The 22,988-nt window shown below is 37.9% G+C and overlaps 1 protein-coding gene across 7 annotated transcripts in view; it reads right to left on the bottom strand.

Moving 5' to 3' along the window:
- Nucleotides 1-4,235: 4,235 nt before the first annotated feature.
- LOC138739215 (high affinity choline transporter 1-like) overlaps nt 4,236-22,988 on the bottom strand; it is a 128,249-nt gene continuing 109,496 nt past the window's right edge. For 6 of the 7 annotated variants that reach the window (XM_069890821.1, XM_069890824.1, XM_069890825.1 and 3 more), the window contains 2 exons: nt 9,938-10,155; nt 4,236-4,928 (listed from right to left, as the gene is read on the bottom strand). In XM_069890821.1, the coding sequence (XP_069746922.1) occupies nt 4,398-4,928; nt 9,938-10,155 (749 nt within the window). In that variant the 3' untranslated portion in view covers nt 4,236-4,397. The remainder of the gene's footprint in view (nt 4,929-9,937; nt 10,156-22,988) is intronic. The other variant, XM_069890826.1, reaches the window with a different exon arrangement.

The raw sequence follows: 22,988 nt of genomic DNA, 5'->3' as shown, positions 1-22,988 counted from the left end.
GGCCCTTCATAGAGTCATTGTAGGGGTGGCTGATGAGCACCCCTTTGCACAAACACATACTGATAAGTCTAAGTCCCTGGGGATGTTATGTTTGGGCTGGCCATGTGGTGGGGGTTGTTGCGGGACCAGGGACCCCAGTTTTCACTGCAAGTTCTCAAGGGTGGCCATGGGATCTTCCGGGTGTTTGTCAGGGGCTCGGAACTCACCCGGAATAATTAAGGGTGCATCATAGACTATCTCTGCCACTGAGGCATGGAAGTCTTCCTTTTGCGTGGTGTGAATCCCCAGCAGGATCCACGGCAGTTCGCCCACCCAGTTGGGGCCTGTAATGGGCGTCGAAAGAACCAAAGACTTGTTGATCCAAACCAAGGCTTTTTTTAACTAAAAGACTGGAGCATATTACAAGTAGATCGACCAGTCCAGAATGACCTGGTCTGGCTAGAAGCAATCCTTTAAGACCTGCCAGTAGGTGTGGCTACACTCTCAGCCAATCACAGTCATCCTACACTACCATCTGTACATATGTACATATACACATTGGTGATAGAATCTGTACTATCACAGGGCCCTTGAGCCAGGCCACCAAGGCTGCCTTCATGTACCTGTGAAACCACTCCACCAACCCACTAGCCTGAGGGTGGTGCACTGTGTCCCCAGAAAGTTAGCCAGCGTTGCCCAGAGGTAAATTGTGCCTCCCTGTCTGAGGTTAGGTGCTCTGGGACTCTGAATCTGGACACCCATGTGTTGATGAGTGCCCTGGGGCAGGTTTCTGTGGTGTTATCAGTCAGCAGGACCTCCTCAGACCACGTCAGGAAACTGGTAGCAGCCCCTTTATATCAATATGTACATGGCTGAACCTGTGCTGCGCTGGTTCAAAAATCTGTATGGGTGCATTTGTGTGAATCTGTACCTTTGAGGACTGGCAGTTCAAGCAGGTCGTGGCCCCCAGGCAAACCTGCTAGCCACCATCTTGACTATGGCCCAGATTGCAGGATGCGCCGCAAACCTGGCGCCTCCATGTGACCAGGATGATGGGGCGAGGGCTGCCAGTGAAAATATCGCAATGTCATGTCAAGTTAGCTGGGCCAATAGAGACATCTTCCACGTCTTCCGAAGGTGAGTGTCCTTGTATGCAGGGATCGCAGGATCCTGCTGCTGCACTTTGGCGAGAGCTCTGGAGTTGACCCCTTGGGACAGGGCATGGATTGATTTGATCACAGGGCATGTCAGAGCATTAGCTACCATATTGCTTTTCCCCACAATGTGCTTTACGTCCGTGGTAAATTCACAGTCATCCTACACTACCATCTGTACATCTACCAGCCCCCCCACATCTCCATCGGGCACACAAAACTCAAAATGGTCAACCAGTTTACCTATCTCGGCTGCACCATATCATCAGATGCAAGGATCGACAATGAGATAGACAACAGACTCGCCAAGGCAAATAGCGCCTTTGGAAGACTACACAAAAGAGTCTGGAAAAACAACCAACTGAAAAACCTCACAAAGATAAGCGTATACAGAGCCGTTGTCATACCCACACTCCTGTTCGGCTCCGAATCATGGGTCCTCTACCGGCATCACCTACGACTCCTAGAACGCTTCCACCAGCGTTGTCTCCGCTCCATCCTCAACATCCATTGGAGGGCTTTCATCCCTAACGTCGAAGTACTCGAGATGGCAGAGGTCGACAGCATCGAGTCCACGCTGCTGAAGATCCAGCTGCGCTGGATGGGTCACGTCTCCAGAATGGAGGACCATCGCCTTCCAAGATTGTGTTATATGGCGAGCTCTCCACTGGCCACCGTGACAGAGGTGCACCAAAGAAAAGGTACAAGGACTGCCTAAAGAAATCTCTTGGTGCCTGCCACATTGACCACCGCCAGTGGGCTGATATCGCCTCAAACCGTGCATCTTGGCGCCTCACAGTTTGGCGGGCAGCAACCTCCTTTGAAGAAGACCGCAGAGCCCACCTCACTGACAAAAGGCAAAGGAGGAAAAACCCAATACCCAACCCCAACCAACCATTTTTCCCCTGCAGCCGCTGCAACCGTGTCTGCCTGTCCCGCATCGGACTTGTCAGCCACAAACGAGCCTGCAGCTGACGTGGACTTTTACCCCCTCCATAAATCTTCGTCCGCGAAGCCAAGCCAAAAAAATTCGAACACATAGGACAAGTGTCTCTGTTGCCAGGCAGGTCAACCATGGGTCCGATACCTTGTGGAAGGCGAAGTCAACGACTTGTGATCAGTGAAGAACTTGAATTGCTGAGCTTCCAAAAAGTAACTAGAGCGAGTCGAAAGAATCAAAGACTTGTTGATCCAAACCAATGCTTTTATTGACTAGAAGACTGAAGCTTATCACATGTAGGTCAACCAGTCCAGAATGACCTGGTCTGGCTAGGACCAACCCTTTAAGACCTGCCAGTAGGCATGGCTACGCACTCAGCCAATCACAATCATCCAACACTACAATCCATACATATACACATTGGTGATAGAATCTGTACTATCACATTCACCCCTTCTTTGAGAACTGACCCTGGGTGGATGGAGGGCTGTAAAAAAAAAAAATAAATTAAAAAAAAAGGACCTGGTGGAGGCTAGGGGCTGTACCGGTAAGGGAGTCTGATGATCTGGCGTGACCGCTGTGTTGCTGGGATTGGGGTCACTGGAGTCCTGTCGCCGGCAGGCTCATCGGGTGCGGCCACTGCTTCACTCAATTCCCCAATGGTGTTGTCGACAGTCTGGCCTGAGCTGGTGGGGTGGTGCTGGTCCCTCTGTTCGAGCACATGACCTAGGGGAGAAGGATTTGGGGGAGGTTGGGTTGGAAGCACTGCTGGGCCTGATCCGGCATGGGTAGGTCCCTTACTGAGATTGTGTCCTCCCACCCGTCTGGGTACACAATGTAGGCATAATGCGGATTCTCATGGAGCAGAGTCACTCAGTCAATCAAGGGGTCATTCTTTGAGTACCGGATGTGGCGTCGCAGGAGGACTGGCCCAGGAACCCTGAGCCACGCCGCTATGGTTGTTCCCAATTTGGATTTCCTTGGGAAAGAGAACATCCTTTCATGGGGGGGTGGCATTGGTCGCGGTGTATAGGAGGGAGCGGATGAAGTGTAGGGCACTAGTCACCACGTCCTGCCACCGAGAGGTGGGGAGACCTTTAGACTGGAGAGCAAGCGTAACTGCTTTCCAGATGGAGGTATTCTCTCTTTCGACCTGCCCATTACCACGTGGGTAATAGCTGGTGGTCCTGTTTGAAGCAATACCACACTCCAGAAGGTACTGCCGCACCTCTGCACTCACAAACGAGTATCCCCTGTCACTGTGGATGTAACTGGGGTACCTGAAGATGCTGTGCAGGGCCTTTATGACTAAGGATGCAGTCATGTCCAAGCAGGGCACAGCAAACGGGAAGTGGGAGTACTCATCAATGGCCGTAAGGATGTAGGTATTACGGTTGGTCGACAGTAGGGGCCCCTTGATGTCCTAGTAACTAGCTTGCAGTACTAGATGAATATGGTACAAAGATGGGGAAGCTCAGGTTTTCTTATACTTTACATCTCTTGGAACTTGGAAAGTTCCCTTCCAAAAACAAGGTAAATGCATATCTTCCTTAGGTTGCATGTGCAGTGACATTTAGCTCATGGTACTATTCGCTTTGACTGGTGAACATTGGCTGATTCTCTATTTTTGTGTAACATAAATATGGAAATTTCTATTGAAGAATCCATTGGTTAGAAGACAAGAAGGTTCTACAGGATGCTGAAAGGAAGAAAGCTAAGTGGCAATGGAAAGAGTACTACATGGATAGGGTAAAGGAATGGCATAAATGGATAATTTTGAAATGGGCAACTGTAAATTCATACTGCCACCTTCCTATTTCGATTTCCAGCAGCAAAATCTTTCTCACATTAATATTGCAGTCTCTCAAATAACACTGGCATAGAGTTTTCATGGGTCTGGTTCTCACTTGTGAATATTATTGAATTATGTAAAGGACATATCTTTAAATTAATATCCTGACTGTTTTCTCAGGTGTTGGTAATATGTGTGGTAGATAACCAGGTTAATGGATCTACATCCAGCGTAAGACTGCAATTTAAGGCTCAGACAAAAAGTGCTTGTCAGTCATTCTGTAATTATGATTTTAAAAATCATGTTTTGATAGCTATTATACATGTTTAAAAAGCAATCAGGCTGAATTTCCTGAGCTCCCACCCCCCCCCCCCCCCATGTCTATGAAATAGAAGAGCATTGCTAAGGTTACAGGCAATGGGAATTCCCTTCATATTGCTGAGCGCGGCAGTATTTAAGCAGCAGGAAATATATCTCTGTCTCTGTCCAAAATTAATTATAGAGTTAACAAACTCTAAAGCAGTAATTACACTCACACTTTGTTTTTGTCAGGTTCAGGTTTACGATTTCTGCAATCATTTAATGTAATTTGCTCATCTGGTGCTGAGGGCAGGTCTCTTGTTTTCTCGGTAATTTTGAAAACATCAAATTTTTCAGGCAAAAGCTTTCTCTTAAATGCAAATGAAGAAATATATGAGAAAATCAGAATGGAAAGTAAGGACAGAAGCATTGTGAAGGTTTTAAATGGAAAAAGTTGTTGATAAGTGCCATTCACAAAGGAAGTACCTGGATATTGTATTACTGGAGGGATATGAAGAAAAGATTCACCAGCTAATAGTCTCAAGGTCAATCCAATCAAAAATCCTGCAGCTGATCCATAAATGTTTGTGCTGGGGATGAAAAGGACACAGACAAGCTGTGGAAATAGTATAGCATACACTAATTCTGCACTCAGTAACCACAGGCCATAAATTGAGTTTGTCAGAACCGCCAGTGTAGCAGCTAAAGCACCAAATATAACCACTGAAGTCCTCATGATCCATATCACTTCCTTCTCAGCTGCCTGCAGATAAAGTAAATGTGAATGATGAATATAACATAATAAATCATGCTCTTAATAACTTAAATAATGCAACATGTAGCTCATTTATATGCCATTCTATCAAAGTACAACTAATGGCTCAAATCCCCACTTGGCCATTTCCCACCAACAGCTGTTGTAAACTGGACAAACACTGGAAATGCTCTGTTAGGAAATTATGTCAGAGTAACTTGCATTGTCTACATCTGCTTGGGAAATGGAGAAGGTGGAAGACATTATTGTATGGTCACAGATGCAACATAAATTCAACCATCAGTTAATGTCAATGAAATAGAATGTGCATGAGGCAAGAACGAATCACAGCCTTACTCTCTCATGTACTTAGCAGGAATGAACAAAGTGAACTCCTTCCCACATTTGTGGATTGTATCTATCAGAACCATACATAGGAGATCTGTGCACAAGATGCCATTGTCTGTGCTTGGCAGTGGCCACGAGTGGTTGCAGACTCCAGGGAGCAGCAGACCAACTCAGTGCACTAGAAATGGAAAGAACACCCACACTGAGAAGGGGAAGGAGAAGTAGAGTGATGACTCTACAGTAGAGTGACCATGGCACCAAACCAGTGAGGTCTCAGCTGCTGAGGAACCCACACAGCCTGTGGGTGTTATGAACTACAAACCTTATTAGATCTGAAATGGATCTGTGTTAATATGAATCTTTAGTTTAATGTTAAACCTATATTTTATCTCGATATGGTTTAATAAGTTGGTTCAGGTGGTTATAGGAGCACAAAGACAACATATTAGCATTTTAAACACATATGGTTCTTTAAGATATAAGACAGAAGGAAGCCTGTATGAAACAAAAATGGATGCTGATTGAAGTTAGAGTCAAAAAGATGTAAAGGATTTATGATGATTCTTGAGATATTGGGAAGAATAGATGTGAGTTCTGAAGAAAACAGACTTCTCAGAGATATAAGTGAACTTAAATGTTTTTAGGATATTCATGTCGAAAGAACTTATGAGCTTCAAAGACAGAAATGTGACATGAGAAATGAGCTGGAAATATATTATCAAAATGAGAGACAAAGAGTTCAGTTTGGAGAGTACAGAAGTCAAAACCCTGTGACACACAGAGGTTGGAACCTTGTGAAAGACAGGGTTGAATTACAGAAACCAGAATAGGTGCTGTTGTGTGTTACTCCTGGAAAATGGGGAACACAGTGGCTTTTGAAATAATGAAGACCACTTCGCTGTCTTTTTGGAAAAGAAGACAGAATTCTACTGGGTCCATTTTTGTATTGCCACTTTGTTTAACCTTTGTCTGGTTTTGTAAATTCATCATGGAAGAGAATATCCATATTTGTTCTCTCTTTGAAAAGAGGGCAGATTCTTTGTGTGGAAAATAGATTCCAAAATCTTCGGTAAAAAGATTTGATCCTGGGAAGACAGGAATTGTATTCTCCTTTTAAAAGAAGGCACATTGGTGCCTCAAAAGATGGTAACTTCTATTTAAATAATATCTCTCATGACATCTCATCAAAAGCACTGTGAGTAAAGAGGCCTGAATATATGTGTTTAAAAGTGCTTTATAATTATTTCTGGACTGAGAATTTAAGACCTTCAAGCATGACTAAAATGATGCTGGTTTAAAAAAAAACAACTTTTCAGAGTGGGACTTCAATTACTCACACACACACTTTACATTTGTGCATAGTGAGATTAAATTTAGAGTTACATTTAGAGATAAATAAGAAATGGTATGTTATTGATAGTTCAATAAAGACTATTATTTTTGAATTTACTATTGTCTAGTGAATTTTCCATTGCTGTTCCTTTGTTAGTACTAACAAAGTCCCTTAAGTTCTAAACAAAAATTAAAAGGGGTTGTTAGTTCATAACGGCACTAACAAAGGAACAGCAAAGAAATATTCACCAGACAATGGTAAATACAAAATAATAGATTTTATTAAACTATATAAAAATTAAACATTTCTTGCTTATTTCTAAACTTAACTCTAAATTTAACCCCACTATGCACAAATGCAAATGTGTGTGTGTGTTAAAGTCCAAACTATTTCAGTTTAAACTTGAGTCTGAAAAGTCATTTTTAAAATCCAGTTTCAAACTGCTTGTTGTACTTCAAGATCTTTTTAAATTGTGGTTGAGAAGTAATTATAAAGCACTTTCAATCATTATATCTTCAGATCTCTTTAAACTCACGAGTGTTTTCACAAGTTTCCCCATTTCTTGTTAGGGTTGCAGAACTGTAATCTTAATGATGAGTTATTTCTTAAACATAAATTACCATCTATTGGGGACATGAGGCTACCTCCTTTCATAAAAGAGCAGTCGGAATTGGTCTTACTTAATTAAAAGCCACTTATGTGTGTAGCTCTTACAACAAGGATAATACAATACAGAACAGCATCTCCCTCTCTTTCTAGAGATTACTGCCCTACTCCTGTCTTTCCAGGATGTTGTGTTTTTTCAGTCTTCAGAATGTCTCTCTGTCTTCAGTATTTAGTTCTCTGACATCCTGTGATGTGACATCACAAGTTTTAGTTTCATTTCTGCAAAACCTCCTGCCTTTCTTCACAACAACTCCATATCCATAACAACCAGTGACCTCATCTCTGTTCAAAAGGCTTAAGTGGCTTGGTTCCAGAACATCTACAGTCATTCCAAATGATACTAGAGGTTTGAAACAGCTGCTAGCATTATGCTGATTATACATAAAAATTCTCTTAAGAACCACACCTGATACTTGAGTTTCAATTAAGAACACTTCTTCAGTTTTATTGCTTTGTTTTTCCCCAGGCATGTTGACTTCAACTGAACTCTTTCCCTTATTGAAATGGTTTCTGCAAATATGCTGTTACCTGTGGGTAACCCTGTATTCAGCCCACAAACTAACTTACCAAGAAATATATTTAACCCCATAGCTTATTTTTATGTTTATTTCACATTTTTATGTGAAATATACCTTAACATTAACCTAAATATTAATATTAATGTAGATCCATTACAGTGGGCAATTTGGTGGGGGCCCACTCTCTCTGCTCAGACTAGCTCATGGGAACCTGTATTGGAACCAGGATTTGAGAGGCTACTGATGGCAAGAAGGACTCCTGAAAGGCTTCAGGTGCTGAAGGTTTCCTGATTGTTTCAGAGGTTTTAAACTGCAGATCAGGTTGCACATAGATCGAACAGGATTCTGTATGGTGGCAGAGACTGCGCAAGTGCTGGAGGGCAAATCCTTAGATGCTCAATGATTTTAAAGGGACTCTCTTTTGCTTCTCTTTCTCTCATACTGTAAAGGGCACTGGACAAACTAAGGCAACTTGTTTGCCTCAAAGCAGGCAGATGACAATTTTGTGCAAGATTACATGCTCTGTACTGTTACATTTACAATAAAGGAATCTTGAATCTTATTAGCAATCCCAAACATCTCTGAGAAAATGATTGACTTTATATTTAAATCACTTTCATTTTTATGATGATTCCACACCCTCAGAACAGTGTGAGGAAAGTTAATTGGCTCAATATCAATTACAAAATAATTTAATTGCAATGGCTTTCAGCTCATTTTTAAGCTGCAGCTGCTGGAATCTGGATCAAAAAAAAACTGCTGGTAGATCTCAATGGGTTGGGCATCATCAGCAGGAAGAAAAGAATTGTCAATGTTTTGGGATGAAACGCTTCATCTTGACAAAGGGTTCATCCCTGAAACGTCAGTAATTATTTTTCTTTTTAAAAAAAAATTCACTTCTTTTAAGATGCTCTGCAGTGGAATAATACATTTTCCAGTAAATTTGTTAAATTTAAAGGGCGTGCAGGGAAATAGGGCCCTGTTAAGTTTCAAGGGATGAAGGGGTGGCCCCTAATAGGTGTCACACTCTACCAGCACCAGTAAGTATACACATTATATTAGGGCATGATATAATGATGAAAATAATAAAACATTTAATCAATAGATTTTCTAGGTAGTTTTTCATGAAGACATAGTGTTACTGAAATAAAAACCTTCACATAATCTGATGAAGGCACTGCCTACAGACTTCCAACAACAAAAAATCTAAAGCTAGGAAAGCACTAATCAACACGGCAATAAAAGGATTGAGGAGAAGGATGACCAATTTCTTTTACTTTTCAACAAAGAGCCAGGTTTAATCATATTAGAGTATTCATAATGCCGTTGTCTCTCCAGTGGCATTCTTACTGTAGAGCTAGACTCACAGAGAAATTGTGGCTCTATAGTGAATGATTTTCTTTTTATTATGTTGCTGTACCATAATTAGATGGATCGACACCCCTTGTGAGGGCTGTGGACAGAAGAACGTTCAGGAGTCTTGGGTTTACCTTCAGAACAAACATCATTGCAAGTTGACATCAACAGGGAAGTCACTTGTTCAAGAATGCTTGCTGTTCTGGGTTTTACATTTTTTAAAATATACTTTCTCTTATCTAGTCTTCTTTATCTCTATGGGTGAATCCATAACTTGTGCAAAGCAGTTTGCAGTTGTGTGTACTACATAAGTTACAGACATGCTGGGAGCTTGCTTCATGAAATTAAACAAAATTAGGGACAGATCAACAGCATTATTACAATTTCAGCATAATGTATATTGATAAAGAGCTGTCTAGAATATTTTAGCTCCTTCTATACTGTGTAAGCATTGTACAGTTCTATTTTTACCCAATATATGTTGATGCATCCTGAAATTTTATGGGATGGTCTCCATGTTGGCAGCTAAGCATAGGATACCTTCATTTCTGGAGGCTGAAACCAGTTCAAATCTGTTTAAACCAGACTGGGGTATAATTCCTCCATCTATGTCCCTGAAGTTCTAATAGTGTATTATGTGCTTTCCCTTTATAATGTTGGCTCCTTGGTGGGGAATTAAGTCCTCCCATGTGACCGGCTGAGATACAAATGATTAAACTTCTGTCTACTGGAGTGACTCCCAATAAAAAATGCTATTATCTGTTCATTTTTTAAAAACAATTCCAATAGTACCTCACCTTTTTCCTAATAACAATCTTGTAGATATTTCGTGCAAACATTGAACTTGCTGATAAAAGCGATGAATCTGCAGATGACATAACTGCTGCTGAGATGGCACCAATTCCTAACACAGCAATATAAACCGGGCAAAGGTACTGAAGGACAATCGCCAATATCATGCTTGATTCTTGTCTCTCATATGGAGTTGGTAACCCATAGCTTGTTTGATTCCAATCTGGAAGAAAAACAAGATTTTATATTTTAGAACTGCTTTGAAAAATACTCTTTTAATAGAAGTTTATAATTCCTAAATGTACTGGCACCAAGATGTTCAAGAACAGTTTCTTTCCTCCAACTATCAAGCTCTTGAACCTTCCCTTGTTGCACTAATCAAGGAGTCACTTTTTTGTATGAGGATAACTGTGAATAGTGATAATTCATCTATTTTTGTATTTATTGACTATTTTTAATATCCTTTTAATTCAATTAAGTATACTAATGTAGTAAATTAACAAAATTGCTAGAAAACTCAGCAGGCCAAAATCAAAGATAAAGTCAAAGTTCAAATTTCTTGTCAGATTCTTTTTCCTGCAGGCGAGGCAGAATTTCTACCTATTGGTAGTACAAACGGTACTCATAAAAAGATATGTGGACAAAAGAGAGAAATGTATTCAAAGAAATATATATAAACAAACTGGGCAAATGCAGAAAAAATATTAGAATTATATATTCAGTGTCCTTAAAAGTCAGAGTCCTTAAAAGAGTTTCTGAGTGAGCCTGTTCTTTAAGAGACTGATGGTGGAGAGGGCAGGGGGAGCAATTGTTCTTAAACCTGGTGGTATGAGTCTTGTGGCATACCTCTTTTCCGGTAGCAGTAACAAGAACAGAGCATGTCCCGGGTGCAGTGAATCCTTGATGATGGCTCTCCACTTATATTTTCTCAGTGGTGTGGAGAAATTTGTCTGTGATGTACTGGGCTATGTTCAATCCCTTTTACAGGTCTATCCACTCAGAGCTATTGGTGCCCCCTACCAGGCTGTGATGCAGCTGGTCAGCATATTTTCTACTACATATCTGTAGAGGTTTCCAATGTCATACTAAACCTGTGCAAACTCCTGAGAAAATAGAGGGGCTGATGTGCTTTCTACACAATTACACTAGTATGTGGCCGCAGAACACTGAATTTGTAACTTGTTCACGAAAATAAATTCTGATTTTGATTCTTTAAATTTTACATTAAAAATATTAGACAATTCCCTGCCCCATTCCCATGCCAACAACTCTGTCCATTGCCTCAAGCACTGTACCACTAAAACCACCTGCAAATTCCAGGAACAACACCTTATATTCTCTCTGGGCATCCTCCAACTAGTCAGCATTAACATTGACTTCTCCAGTTTCCATTAGGCACCCTCTCCTGACCCTCTCATTCCCTATCCATATGTTTCCTTTCCTCCAGCTCCCCTCCCCTTCTCTATCTCTCTCTTTTTCCCTATCCCTCGGCCTCCTTTCTTCCAGCTCTGCATTCACAGACCTACTCCCCTTCCCCATCTATTCTAGGCTTTTCTCTCCTGCCCTTCTATCCTTTTGCCTGTTGGCTTGTGCTCCTCCCCCTGCCCCTTCTTCCCTCCTCCCCCTATCTTTTATTCAGGTGCACACCTTGACGAAGGGCTCAGGCCCTAAATTATGTATCTGGCTCCTATGGACGCTGTGGGACTTGCTGAGTTTCTCTAGCTATTTTGTGTGCTTACAGCATTATCTGCAAGCTTTCTTGTTTCACTGCAGTATACTACAGTAGCTGTTTTTATTTTACAACATACCAGATTGGATGCAGCAAGTAAGAATTTCAGTACATTCTACAATGTACATAACAAAAAACATTATTATTTATGAAAATGCCATGTTGTCAAGAACAAAAAGCAGATCCTTATTCTACAATGTACATAACAAAAAACATTATTATTTATGAAAATGCTATGTTGTCAAGAACAAAAAGCAAATCCTTATTCAGAATCTCCCATCTCATGAACTCTTTAATATTTCAATTTTGCCATTCATTATAAACGAGCTTTGAGTATTTCCCCTTGAGTATTTCCCCTCTCTCTCATACTAATAGGATGACAAGTGATCTAATTTGCTAATGTTTAAGACTGAAGGATAATAAACTATTGGTGAGGCTGATCCACTCAGAGAATAATGCTTCATGTGCCAAGCTGTTGTTCATTGACTTCAGCTTACCATTCAAGATGATCATACCTCAGAGTTGGTGGATAAACTGTCCACACTGAAACTCAAAACCCCTCTCTGCAATTGGATTTTTGACTTCTTGACTGAAAGACCACAGTCAGTCTACATTGGTAACAAAATCTCAAGTCCTATCACATTGAGCACTGGCACATCTCTGGGCTGTGTGCTCAGTCCGCTACTGTTTTGTTTGAATATTTTATTTAATTGACATATACATGATAATAGTAACAAAGAATAACAAATCACAATATGACAATATATGTTGAAAGTATATATAAATAAAAAACTAAAAACTAAAAAAAATCCCTAGACCCCCTCCCCCCCTTAACCTAATCTAATTTGATTATTAACATAAAACATATATAATACATAATAACATAACTACATCTTATTTTGGATTGCTTCAGATGACACTCAATAATCCCAAAAACACCATTCCAAAAATTATTATTAAGTCAAGGAGAAACTTACTGGTCATGAGAATTTTTAATTAAAAATATTATAATTTAATTTCCTTAAATTGAACATAAGGGCCCCAAATATGTATAAATAAGGAATATTTATTCCTTAAATTATTAGTATTCTTTTATAAAGTGATATAACTTTGAGTCTCAGTATGCCACTTTTCTAATGTTAATGAAACACAATATTTCCAGGTAACAGCAATACATTTCATTGCTACTACTAAAGCTAATTTAACAAATTTCAGTTGAGAATCCGACAAATGTAACTTGGGTATAATACTTTCATAATTTCCTAACAGCAATAATTCAGGATTGAATGGAAAAGTCACACCAGTGACTTGTAGAAACTTGCTAATGGAAACACCGGAAGGATGAACTTTCGAACAAAACCACGTGGAATGAAGAAAAGTTCCCACATTGATCTGATAAATTTCATCTCCATCTACTCAATTTCTGAGGTGTAATATATAATTGATGTAAAAAATTTTAATGAAGCAGTATATATCTTACATTGATAACTTCTTTACATAAACCTTGCCAAATCTGTTGATTTATTATTATATCTAAATCTTGTTCCCATCTTTCTTTTGAATTAAACAACCCTGCTTTAGGTGTTTGTTCTTGTTACAAGAGGTATGCTATTGAAATAAAATGTTTAATCATTCTATCCACTATAATTTGCTCCAAATTTGTAAGATTCTTTAAAGTTGTCAGATCCTAATTTTACCCTTAGATAAGATCTTATTTGAAAATAACAAAATAACGTATTACAAAGAATACCATATTTAATTCTTAATGGATCAAAAGACTTCAATCTATCATTATCATAATGATCTTCCAATTTTAAATTCCATTATTATTCCAAATATTTTAAAAAGGATTAACTTTTGAAAAAAAATTAAGAGGTTTAATTAATGGTGTTTTTAAAGAGAGCGAATATCCATCAATTTCTAATTTTATTCCAAAGAGTAAGTAGGTATTTTAATATCGGGGAATCTTTATCCATTGTTATTAATTTCAGTTCCCATTTATAGATAAACTCCTTTGGTATATTTTCTCCTATTTTATTTAATTCTATTTCAAACCAAGATGGCTTAGTTTTTACAAACAAAGAAACTAAAAATCTCATAATAATTCTTAAAATTAGGAAATTGTAATCTTGTTAATTTTTCCAAAGACTTTAATACCATTTTTCCCTTTCCAAAGAAATTTCCTAACTTGTTTATTTAAATCTTGAAAATTTTTTGAGGCATAGAGATAGGTAAAGTTTGAAATAAATAATGAATTCTTGGAAAAATTTCCAATTAAAGTAATAGGTAAATTCATCCATTTCTTTAGATCTTCATCTATTTTCTTAACTATTGGAATACAATTTTCAGATTATTATCAATATGTATATCCAAATATTTAATCTTATCCATCCATTTAAATTGAATTTTTTTTTGACATTGTGAATAATCTCCTTGTACCAATTCCATTACTTCACTTTTATCCCAATTTATTTTGTATCCTTAAATTCTCCCATATTCTAATAACTGATTATATAATCTTGGTCATGACAATTGTGGCTGAGTTAAATAAACTAAGACATTGTCAACAAATAAATTTCTGTTCAATTTGCTTTATTGTAAACACTTACAACTGTTGATCATCATAAATCTTTTGTGCAAGTGGTTCTATAGCTAAAGCAAACAAGACTGGTGATAGAGGATTTCCTGTCTACTTGATCTATTTAAACTAAAAGATTGAGACATTAGCCCATCTGTTATTACTTTAGCCTTAATATCACTATATAGTGCCTTGATACAATTTATAAAATTCACACCAAAACCAAATTTATTCAAAACCTTAAACAAACCTAAAGCTACTATCACACTTAAATCTTTTTATTGCTGGGCTAAATGAATTGTCCTTAAGAACCTTACTATATTTTTGGAAGTTTGTCTATTTTTAACAAAACCTGTCTGGTCCATATGTATTAATTCAGGAAGATAATCATTAATCCTATTTGCTAATACCTTTGCTATAATTTTATAATCAACATTTATTAATGATATTGGTCTATATGAAGCTCCACTGGAAACCCATCTTCTCCTGGAGATTTATTGTTTTGTAAACCGTTAAGTGCATTGTAAACCTCTTGTTCAGTAAAAGGAGTATCCAGATCATTTTTATCTCCTTCAGTTAAATTTGATAATAGCATTTGTGACAAATATTCATTTATGGCTTCCTCATCATGCAATGATTCAGCTGTATATACTTTTTCATAGGAATCCTTAAATACATCATTTATTTTCTGTGGCTTAAATGTCACTTCATTATTATTCTGTTGTATTGCATTAATTGTTCCAGAAGATTGTTCCGCTTGTAGTTGCCAGGTTAAAACTTTGTGATCATTCTCCTAATTCATAATATTTCTGCTTAGACCATGATATCATTTTATCTGTTCTATAGGTTAACATTATATTATACCATATTTTTAAATTAATTAAAATTCTGTATTTATTCTCTGATGATGATTTTTAAATATCTTTTTCCAATACTGTTATTTCTTTTTCCAAATTCTCTATGTCCTTCATATACTCCTTTTTAAGTTTTTAAGAATAACATAATTTGTCCTCTTAAATATGCTTTTAATGCATCCTAAATAATAAACTTATCTTCCATTGAGTTTAAATTAGTTTTAGGAAACAATTCTATATGTTGCTGTATATTAAAAAAACATTTGCCCTTTTCAACAATGAAGAATTCAATCTCCATCTGAGTATTGCTCAACAATGGAGAATGATCAGATAATATTCTTGTTTTATATTCAACATTTAAAATTCTTGATTAATTTTGAGCTGAAAGCAAAAATAATCAATTCTATAATATGTATCAAACCTGTTAGAATAAAAAGAATAGTCTCTATCCTTAGGGTGCAACCTCCATATATCAATCAATTTAAAATGATCCATTAAAGATGGCAATGTTTTAGCTGCTTTTGATTTAACTATAGTTTTGATGATTTATCCAACAAAAATTCTAAACAAAAATGAAAATCGCAATCTATTAAAACATTTTTGTGTACATCTACTAAATTTTTAAAAATCTCATATAAACCTGATCATCAGTGTTTGATGCATTTTTGTTCAATAAATTCCACTCCTCAGAAAATATTTGACAATTTACCATTATATATTTTCCTGTCAGATCAGTAATAACACTTTGAATTTTAACTGGTAGATTTTTCTGAAATTAAATTGCTACTCCTCTAGCTTTAGAATTAAATGTGGAAAAAGCAATATGACCTACCCGATCCTTTTACAATTTCAAATGTTTATTTTCAGTTAAATAGGTTTCTTGTTTTAAAAAATAGCAATATCCACTTAATATAAGATAAAATCTTCTTTGTTTTTATGGGGCTGTTGATCCCATTAATATTAAAACTCAAAATCTTAACTGCTTTACTCATCATCTTTATCAATGCATTAAAAAAAATTCTATTAAACATTCCTATCCAGGAGGAACTCCTACACAATACCTTGGTCCTAAGTGTCAATGTCTGCAATCCAAAAACATCAACATTGTTCAGAATAAATGTATTATAAAAGAATATTATAGAAAAAGATTGAAGACAAAATAAAGTAACCCCCTCCTCCAAAATGCTAGAAATACTAATATTACCACCCACCATTTTACAGGTCATGGTGAAGCCACCAAAACATATGTAGTCATCAGAAATCAACAGACATATCTCCCGACCCCCCGTGGGGAAAAAGCCTTTCCTGTTTTACAACAATACTTCCCAATACAGTTCTCTTCACCCATCAATAAAAAAAGAAAATAAGAAAAAGAAAGAGGGAATACACCCCTCTTTATAAATCTGTAGCTCACTTCGAATCGTCAACCCTTATTAGTTGGGTTCCAGACAGATCCTTCACATAATCTTCTGCCTGAACATGATTTTTAAAACACAGATTCTTTTGATCTGGCAAAAATATTTTCAAAGTAGCTGGATAATGAAGAACAAATCTCTGACTGTTATATAAAAACCCTCTTAACTGGGTTAAACTCTTTTCTTCAAAAGAGCCTGACTCAAATCAAGATAAAATTAACTTATCCCCCTCATAGTCCAAGGTCCATAATTCTTCAGCTCTGCACATTACCAAACCAAGTACCTTCTCCCTATCTTGGTAATTCAAAAACCTGATCAAGATAGAGTGAGGTCTCTGATTAGGACTCGGTTTGGGTCTAAGAGCTCTATGAGCTCTCTCGATCAAAATCCTCTCTTCAGAATGTTCTTCTCCAAGCATTTTCGGTATCCTCTCTTGAAAAAAATGTTTCACTCTTGACCTTCTTTACCTTCAGACATCCCCACAATTTTAAGATTATTTCTTCTCCTGTAATTTTCCAGGATGTCAATTTTCTCAAGCAATTTTTCATTCATAGAAACCAAAGCAGTCACAGAGTCTTCATTAACATTTGTTCTGTCTTCAACATGATGTACCTCTTCATGGACATCTTGATTTTTTTCTTCCACACTTTATCAACTCTTTCGTGAAATATTACTTATCAAAAGTCATCAGTTCTAACTTGCTTTAATTCTACAGTTAAAAGCTTTAAATTGCTTTCCAGAGTTTCAGATATTATAATTTTTAGTTTCCATTTTATCCATTCTCTTTTTCTTGCCTTTAAATCTTGTTTCTTCTGAGTTTGTTCCTTCTTCTGGACTGCCAGACTCATCTGAATCTTCCTCCATGTTAGATTTGTCCCCCTCTTGCTCTGAAATGGAGACACCATGATGGCCCTTTAAAAATGCTTTGTTTTTTTCCCCAAATTGTTTTGCCTTCTACAGCGTGCATGCATAATGCAGTTTTGGACTTAACAGCCATCTTTGTGGGAAACTGCAGAGAAGACTCAGGAGGTTGGTGTTCACTGGTGTATCTGGTCCAACTTCAGCGGCCTGCTTCGATGATGAGGTAGGCCCAAGTTCTCTCTTCCTTCTCTCATCTCATTGTTCATTTGGTATGGTCTTTACAGGGTTTTCTTTCTTCGGTGACATTTTTTTTCTTTCTGGTAAGCACTTAAAATTTATTTTAAAGATATTTTAGTAATTTTAACTTTTTTTACTATGTGCGTTTTTTAGTAAATCCCTCGTGAGTCGGCAGGGTACATGGTGTTCCTGATGACATCATGTGACCCCCACCACCCCGTGCATTACTGTTAATGCTGCTAATTCATGTCTGCACTGCCAAACTCAGTTCAAACTGAATAATTAATTTTGTGGATGATACAACAGTAGATGGCATCATCATCTGCAATTATGAGTTAGCTTACAGCGAGGAGGTTGACCAGCTCGTAAAATGGTGTGAGAGCAATAACCTGAGTCTCAACGTGCACAAAGCAAAGGAGATGATTATGGATTTCAGGAAGACAAGGATTAACTGTTCTCCATTATAAATCAATAGCTGCGTTGTGGAGAGAATAGAGAGCACAAAGTTCCTTGGTGTGCACATAAAGGATGACCTATTCTGGACCCACTACTCCTCCTCATTAATCAGAAAAGTGCAGCATGGTCTACACTTCTTATGCCAATTGAGGAGGGAAAGGTAACTGGCCTGCATCTTGATAACATTTTATAGGAGCAATATTAAGTGTTCTGCCAGGCTGTCTTATTGCATGGTGTGGTAGCTGCAAAGATTGGGACCAGGAGTCAATATAGAGGATCATCAAAATGGATGAGAATATCACTGGGGGCTCCCTTTCCTCTCTTGATGACATTTACTGGGAATGTTGCTTGAATAGGGCTCAAAGAATTAAAGAAGATCCTTTCCATGCAGCACACAGCATCTTTGACCCACTACAAACAAGAAGGAGATGTTTTGTCTGTGTTAATAGAGAGGCTTCTTAAATAATTTAGAGATGCAAGATTCAAATTATACAAGAGATTTTACTTACTGATGCCTTCCACCATCACAGGAAACTGTTCACACACACACATGCTATACATATACATACACCTCACAGTGGGGCACTACAGTTCCTAGAGTGAGAAATGTGGATTCTTATGCAGTTACAAAATAGTTCACATTTTCCTGATTATATAACATCCCTCCTTCTCAAGATAAAGAAAAATTTAGTGTTCTTTATCACTTTCTTTCCAGTGCAATGTAAGTAACTGAATTTGTACACTAGTTTATTTACACAACTATTGTTAAATAGGTCTTATTGATATCACACTGGCGGCAGTGTGTTGCTTCACCATCTTGTGGATTTGGCTGCCACAGTTGGGGCTTTGTGTTGCTGGTACACATACATCTCATGAAGGTGTATGGATTCTATATCCAGTATCTGGGTTTCGGAGTCCTCATTGTTATTTCCTTTTATGTGGTGGAGCATCTTATCTTTTTCCTTCAGTGGTATTAATATTTTCTTCATACCAGACTTGCACATCTTTGCCCAGTGCTTTACCACAGGCTCTATATTCAGAACCATATGCAGGCCATTGTTTTGGTCATTGAAGGGGTGTTGTCTGCCTCACTTCCTGCAAGTCTTGGGGGTTTGCACTTACCTCATTGTGTTCTTTATAGCATCAACCCTTCCTTTTCTTTGCTGTAGGTGGGTCTGCATAGATATGGATTTCATTTGCATCCTTGTAGCTTTGAAGGCTCTGGCTGTGTCTATAGCTTTGGCCAGCTTCAAGCTATCCTTCCCACTTTAGGAAGGGCACTCCCACTTTAGGAAGGGCACTCCCCCTTATTAGTTGATCAACAAATCTTTCCTCTATATCCATAATCTGCATTTTTCAGCAACAATTTTGAGTCTAATGGGAAGCTATCAACAGTTTCATCAGTCTCTTGCATTAAGCCTTGAAATCATAGCGTTTAATTCTATTAGACTTGGATTCAAGGTGAGAAGCAAACTTTGCAAATATCTGCTCTGGATCATTTTTCTCCATCTCTGAAAGCTCCCAGCTATTAAATAAGTCAAGGCTTCACTCTCCTGTCCAGAGAAGTATATAAGTGGCTCTATCCTGACTAGATAACAAGGAGCATCAAAATCAGAACTTCTAGGCTGGGAAATAGCTTCTTCGCACAGACTGTGAGGTTGGTGAATAGCATTCTGTAACTGAGTAAATCATCCCACAATATTTTCATATATATATATATATATAAATATATAAATATATATATATATATTATTGTAAATTATATATTTATGTATGCATGTGATTATTATGTACTGTGAATTGTGTTTGTATGTTTGTGCACCATGGTCCGGAGAAACACTGTTTCATCAGGTTGTATATGTATGGTCAGATAACTGCTACAGACTGTAGTGGAGCTCCCACGTCTTCTATTCAAAACTTGAGAGCAGCAAACTAGCAGCTTCTGTGAAAAGTGGAACTCGGCTCTTATGACATTATAATTATGATAATCATATTTCTCCTTCACTGTCGCTGAGATTAATCAGTGGGAGGTAATGGAATACATCAGGAATGAAATGGGGAATAGGGGCTCTATTTTGATGTTTAAGAAAAAATGGATGGATGGAGTATGGAGGGCTATGGTCCAGGTGCAAGTCAATGGGACTAGGCAGAATGACAGTTCAGCACTGACTGGATGGGCTGAAGAACCTGGTTCTGTGCTGAAGCACTCCATGGTTCTATGGCTGATCAGCATCCAGAAGGGAGGGAGTTGGAGACAACTCTAGATTTTAGTAGGAGTGATATGTCAGTTAAAAGTGTGGCTTTGCATTCAACAGCCTTTCCAAAGATCTATTGCCTCAGTCAGTCCATTGGGAAAATATAAATTAATAACACTTTACAGTCGACAAGGCTGCACAAAACAAGCATGCCATGAAGGATATCTAAGCTGGCTTCAGAGAGTCATTTAACCATGCTTTAATGCATGGGATATTTTGTGCATTTAGTGAATCCAGTATGTTAGTGAAAAGCCAACAGTATTTAACCTTGGAGTTTTTTTTTTCACATTAGTAAGTATGTGGTGTAATCTGCTATACTGTGGGTAAATCAAGAATCATTTAAAACCAATGCCAATTTATCCCAGTGATCAATGGGAAAAGAAATGGACTTTGAACCTACTCCCTTAATAATTTTTCAAACAATCCTCGGAACCACTTAACACTGTCAATTATTCTATCAAGATCTCAGTGTCAGAACAAGTTTGCCTTTAGTGTATAATCCTTGTGGTGGTCGAGCATAAAGTTTAGAATGCAATTTCCCAGTCATAAAAGTTGAAACTCATCCATGAAAGTGTAGGCTGGGCAGACAAAGAATTGCTGGAGGAACTCAGCGGGTCAAATAGCATCCATGGTAGAAATGGTCTGTCATCAACCCTTTGAGTTAAAACCCTTTGTCAAGACTAAGATTAAAAAGGTAACATTACATGTATAAAGGGGGTATGAATCTAGAGGAGGGGCCCAGTGGTGACTAGTAAACAAAAGAGAGGAATGAATCATTAGGAAGGGTGGGGAGGGGGAAGGGGGTGAACAATTAGAGAGAATAAAATGAGTGCAAGCGTAGGTAAAGAAAAGATGAAAACATCGGAAACAGTTGGGGGTAGGGGGTACCTAAAATTAGAAAATTAAATGTAAATGCTTAAGGCTGGCTCAGAGCAATATGATGTATGGTTCCTCAAGTTTAGGTTTAGCCTCACCCTGACAATAGATGAGGCTGGACAGATGAATCATTGAGGGAGTGTTTGGGGGAGCTAAACTGGTTGGCAACAAGAAGCCCAAGTTTAGACCCACAAACAGATTGTAGGCATTCAGTGATGCTGTCTCACTGAAGGCCACACTGAACATGTGCTTTGTTTTTAATCATGGAAGCTGTCTGTCCTCCAGCATTTCTTTTTCTGTTCAAGGTTTCAGCGTCGTTCTCAAGTTTTTCAAGTGTACATTGAGTCTTGGCTACTTTCCATGACTTGCTGAGGATGAAATCAAATGTCTCAGCTCCTAAAAATTGTTCTGCAGTTTGTGAGAAAATCTTGAGAGAAAACAAAATTATTTCAGTAATTCATTGCATTTCAATTTATTGACTAAAATTTTATGAATAACATTTACTTCCGGAGTCTGCAGGAAGCCTTTGAGGGCTAGATGTATTTAAATCCTACAGCAACAACTTTCTTACCCTGACCCAATGCAACTGAGGCAGAAGAAGAAGATGGGAATGAAAATTCAATGGTGGGGTGGCCAAATTACAGCCCTCAAGCCAACTGCAGCCCGTTGTCCATTTTTAAGTGGCCCAGGGTGATTTTTAAAAATAAAATTAAATATGGCCCATGAGAACATAGTCTCTAACAATAAATTGCACTGTAAATACATTGCACTTCTTAGTTTCACCACTAGATGTTGCTGCCATTTTGAACAACTACTAGACCAATGATTGCAATGTTACTCATCGATGAAAATGTTTACCTCAGTTAAAAAAATGTTTACCTCAGTTAAAAAAAATATGTTTACCTCAGTTGACTAAATATGGAAGAACTGAAAAGATGGAAAATACTAAGGGAGTGCTGAAAATTTCAGACATGGAGGGAAAATTAATACTTTTTCTCAGAAGTCAAGGGGAAGTTTGTTTGATTTGCAAGGAATCTATTAACATTAGTCGCCTCTCTACAGATTTACACATTGCATCATAATCATTAAGGTGGACACCTGGGCCAAGAACTGTATTCACTAAGACTTGTGGAGGAATATTGGAGACAGCCTTCTCCCTTTCTTGATCTTTATTCCTGTTCTTATTTTGTACCCATCTTTTTTATTTTGCTCTGCTTTTTGAATGAAAGTTTTAGAGTTTTATTGTATTTACTTGAATTAAATTCAAGAGCAGCGGATTCAGAAATGCTAACTGCAATATTTGAGCACATTAATAAACTACTATAATGTCAAAATTTAAATCATTCAGTTGTGTCATCTAGTTGTTTTGACAGAATTTTTAATGGCACTGGGGTTTTCTGGTCTAAAAACAGTTTTTCTTTGCAATGTAACTGGTTGAAAACTGCTGAGCTTAATAATGTAAATTCTACCGTGTTTGGTTCGCAACCAAAAAAGTTTGTCCACCCCTGTTCTATGGCCACGATGTGGAGATTGTGTCTCTGGCTTACTAATATTATGCTGATCACAAGTTCCCAGGTGGCCGGAAATCTTGTTGTGTTTAGAAAGGGCCTCAGTGGCATATAGTCTTAACTTTTTCGACTTTACATGAATTCAAACTGGACCATTTACTGCTTAGAATCTACAAGATAATACATACAATAGATCCAATATTTGTAAATGATTGTTAGCTTGTGTCAAGGACCATGTGTCTAGGACTAGTATAAGCCTCTTGTACAAAACAATCTTTATTGAGAAT

The sequence above is a fragment of the Narcine bancroftii genome, chromosome 7 (assembly GCF_036971445.1).
Source record: "Narcine bancroftii isolate sNarBan1 chromosome 7, sNarBan1.hap1, whole genome shotgun sequence".
Classification (NCBI taxonomy): Eukaryota; Metazoa; Chordata; class Chondrichthyes; order Torpediniformes; family Narcinidae; genus Narcine; species Narcine bancroftii.
The sequence above is the reverse complement of the archived record's forward strand: the minus strand, read 5'-3'. Positions and strand labels throughout refer to the sequence as shown.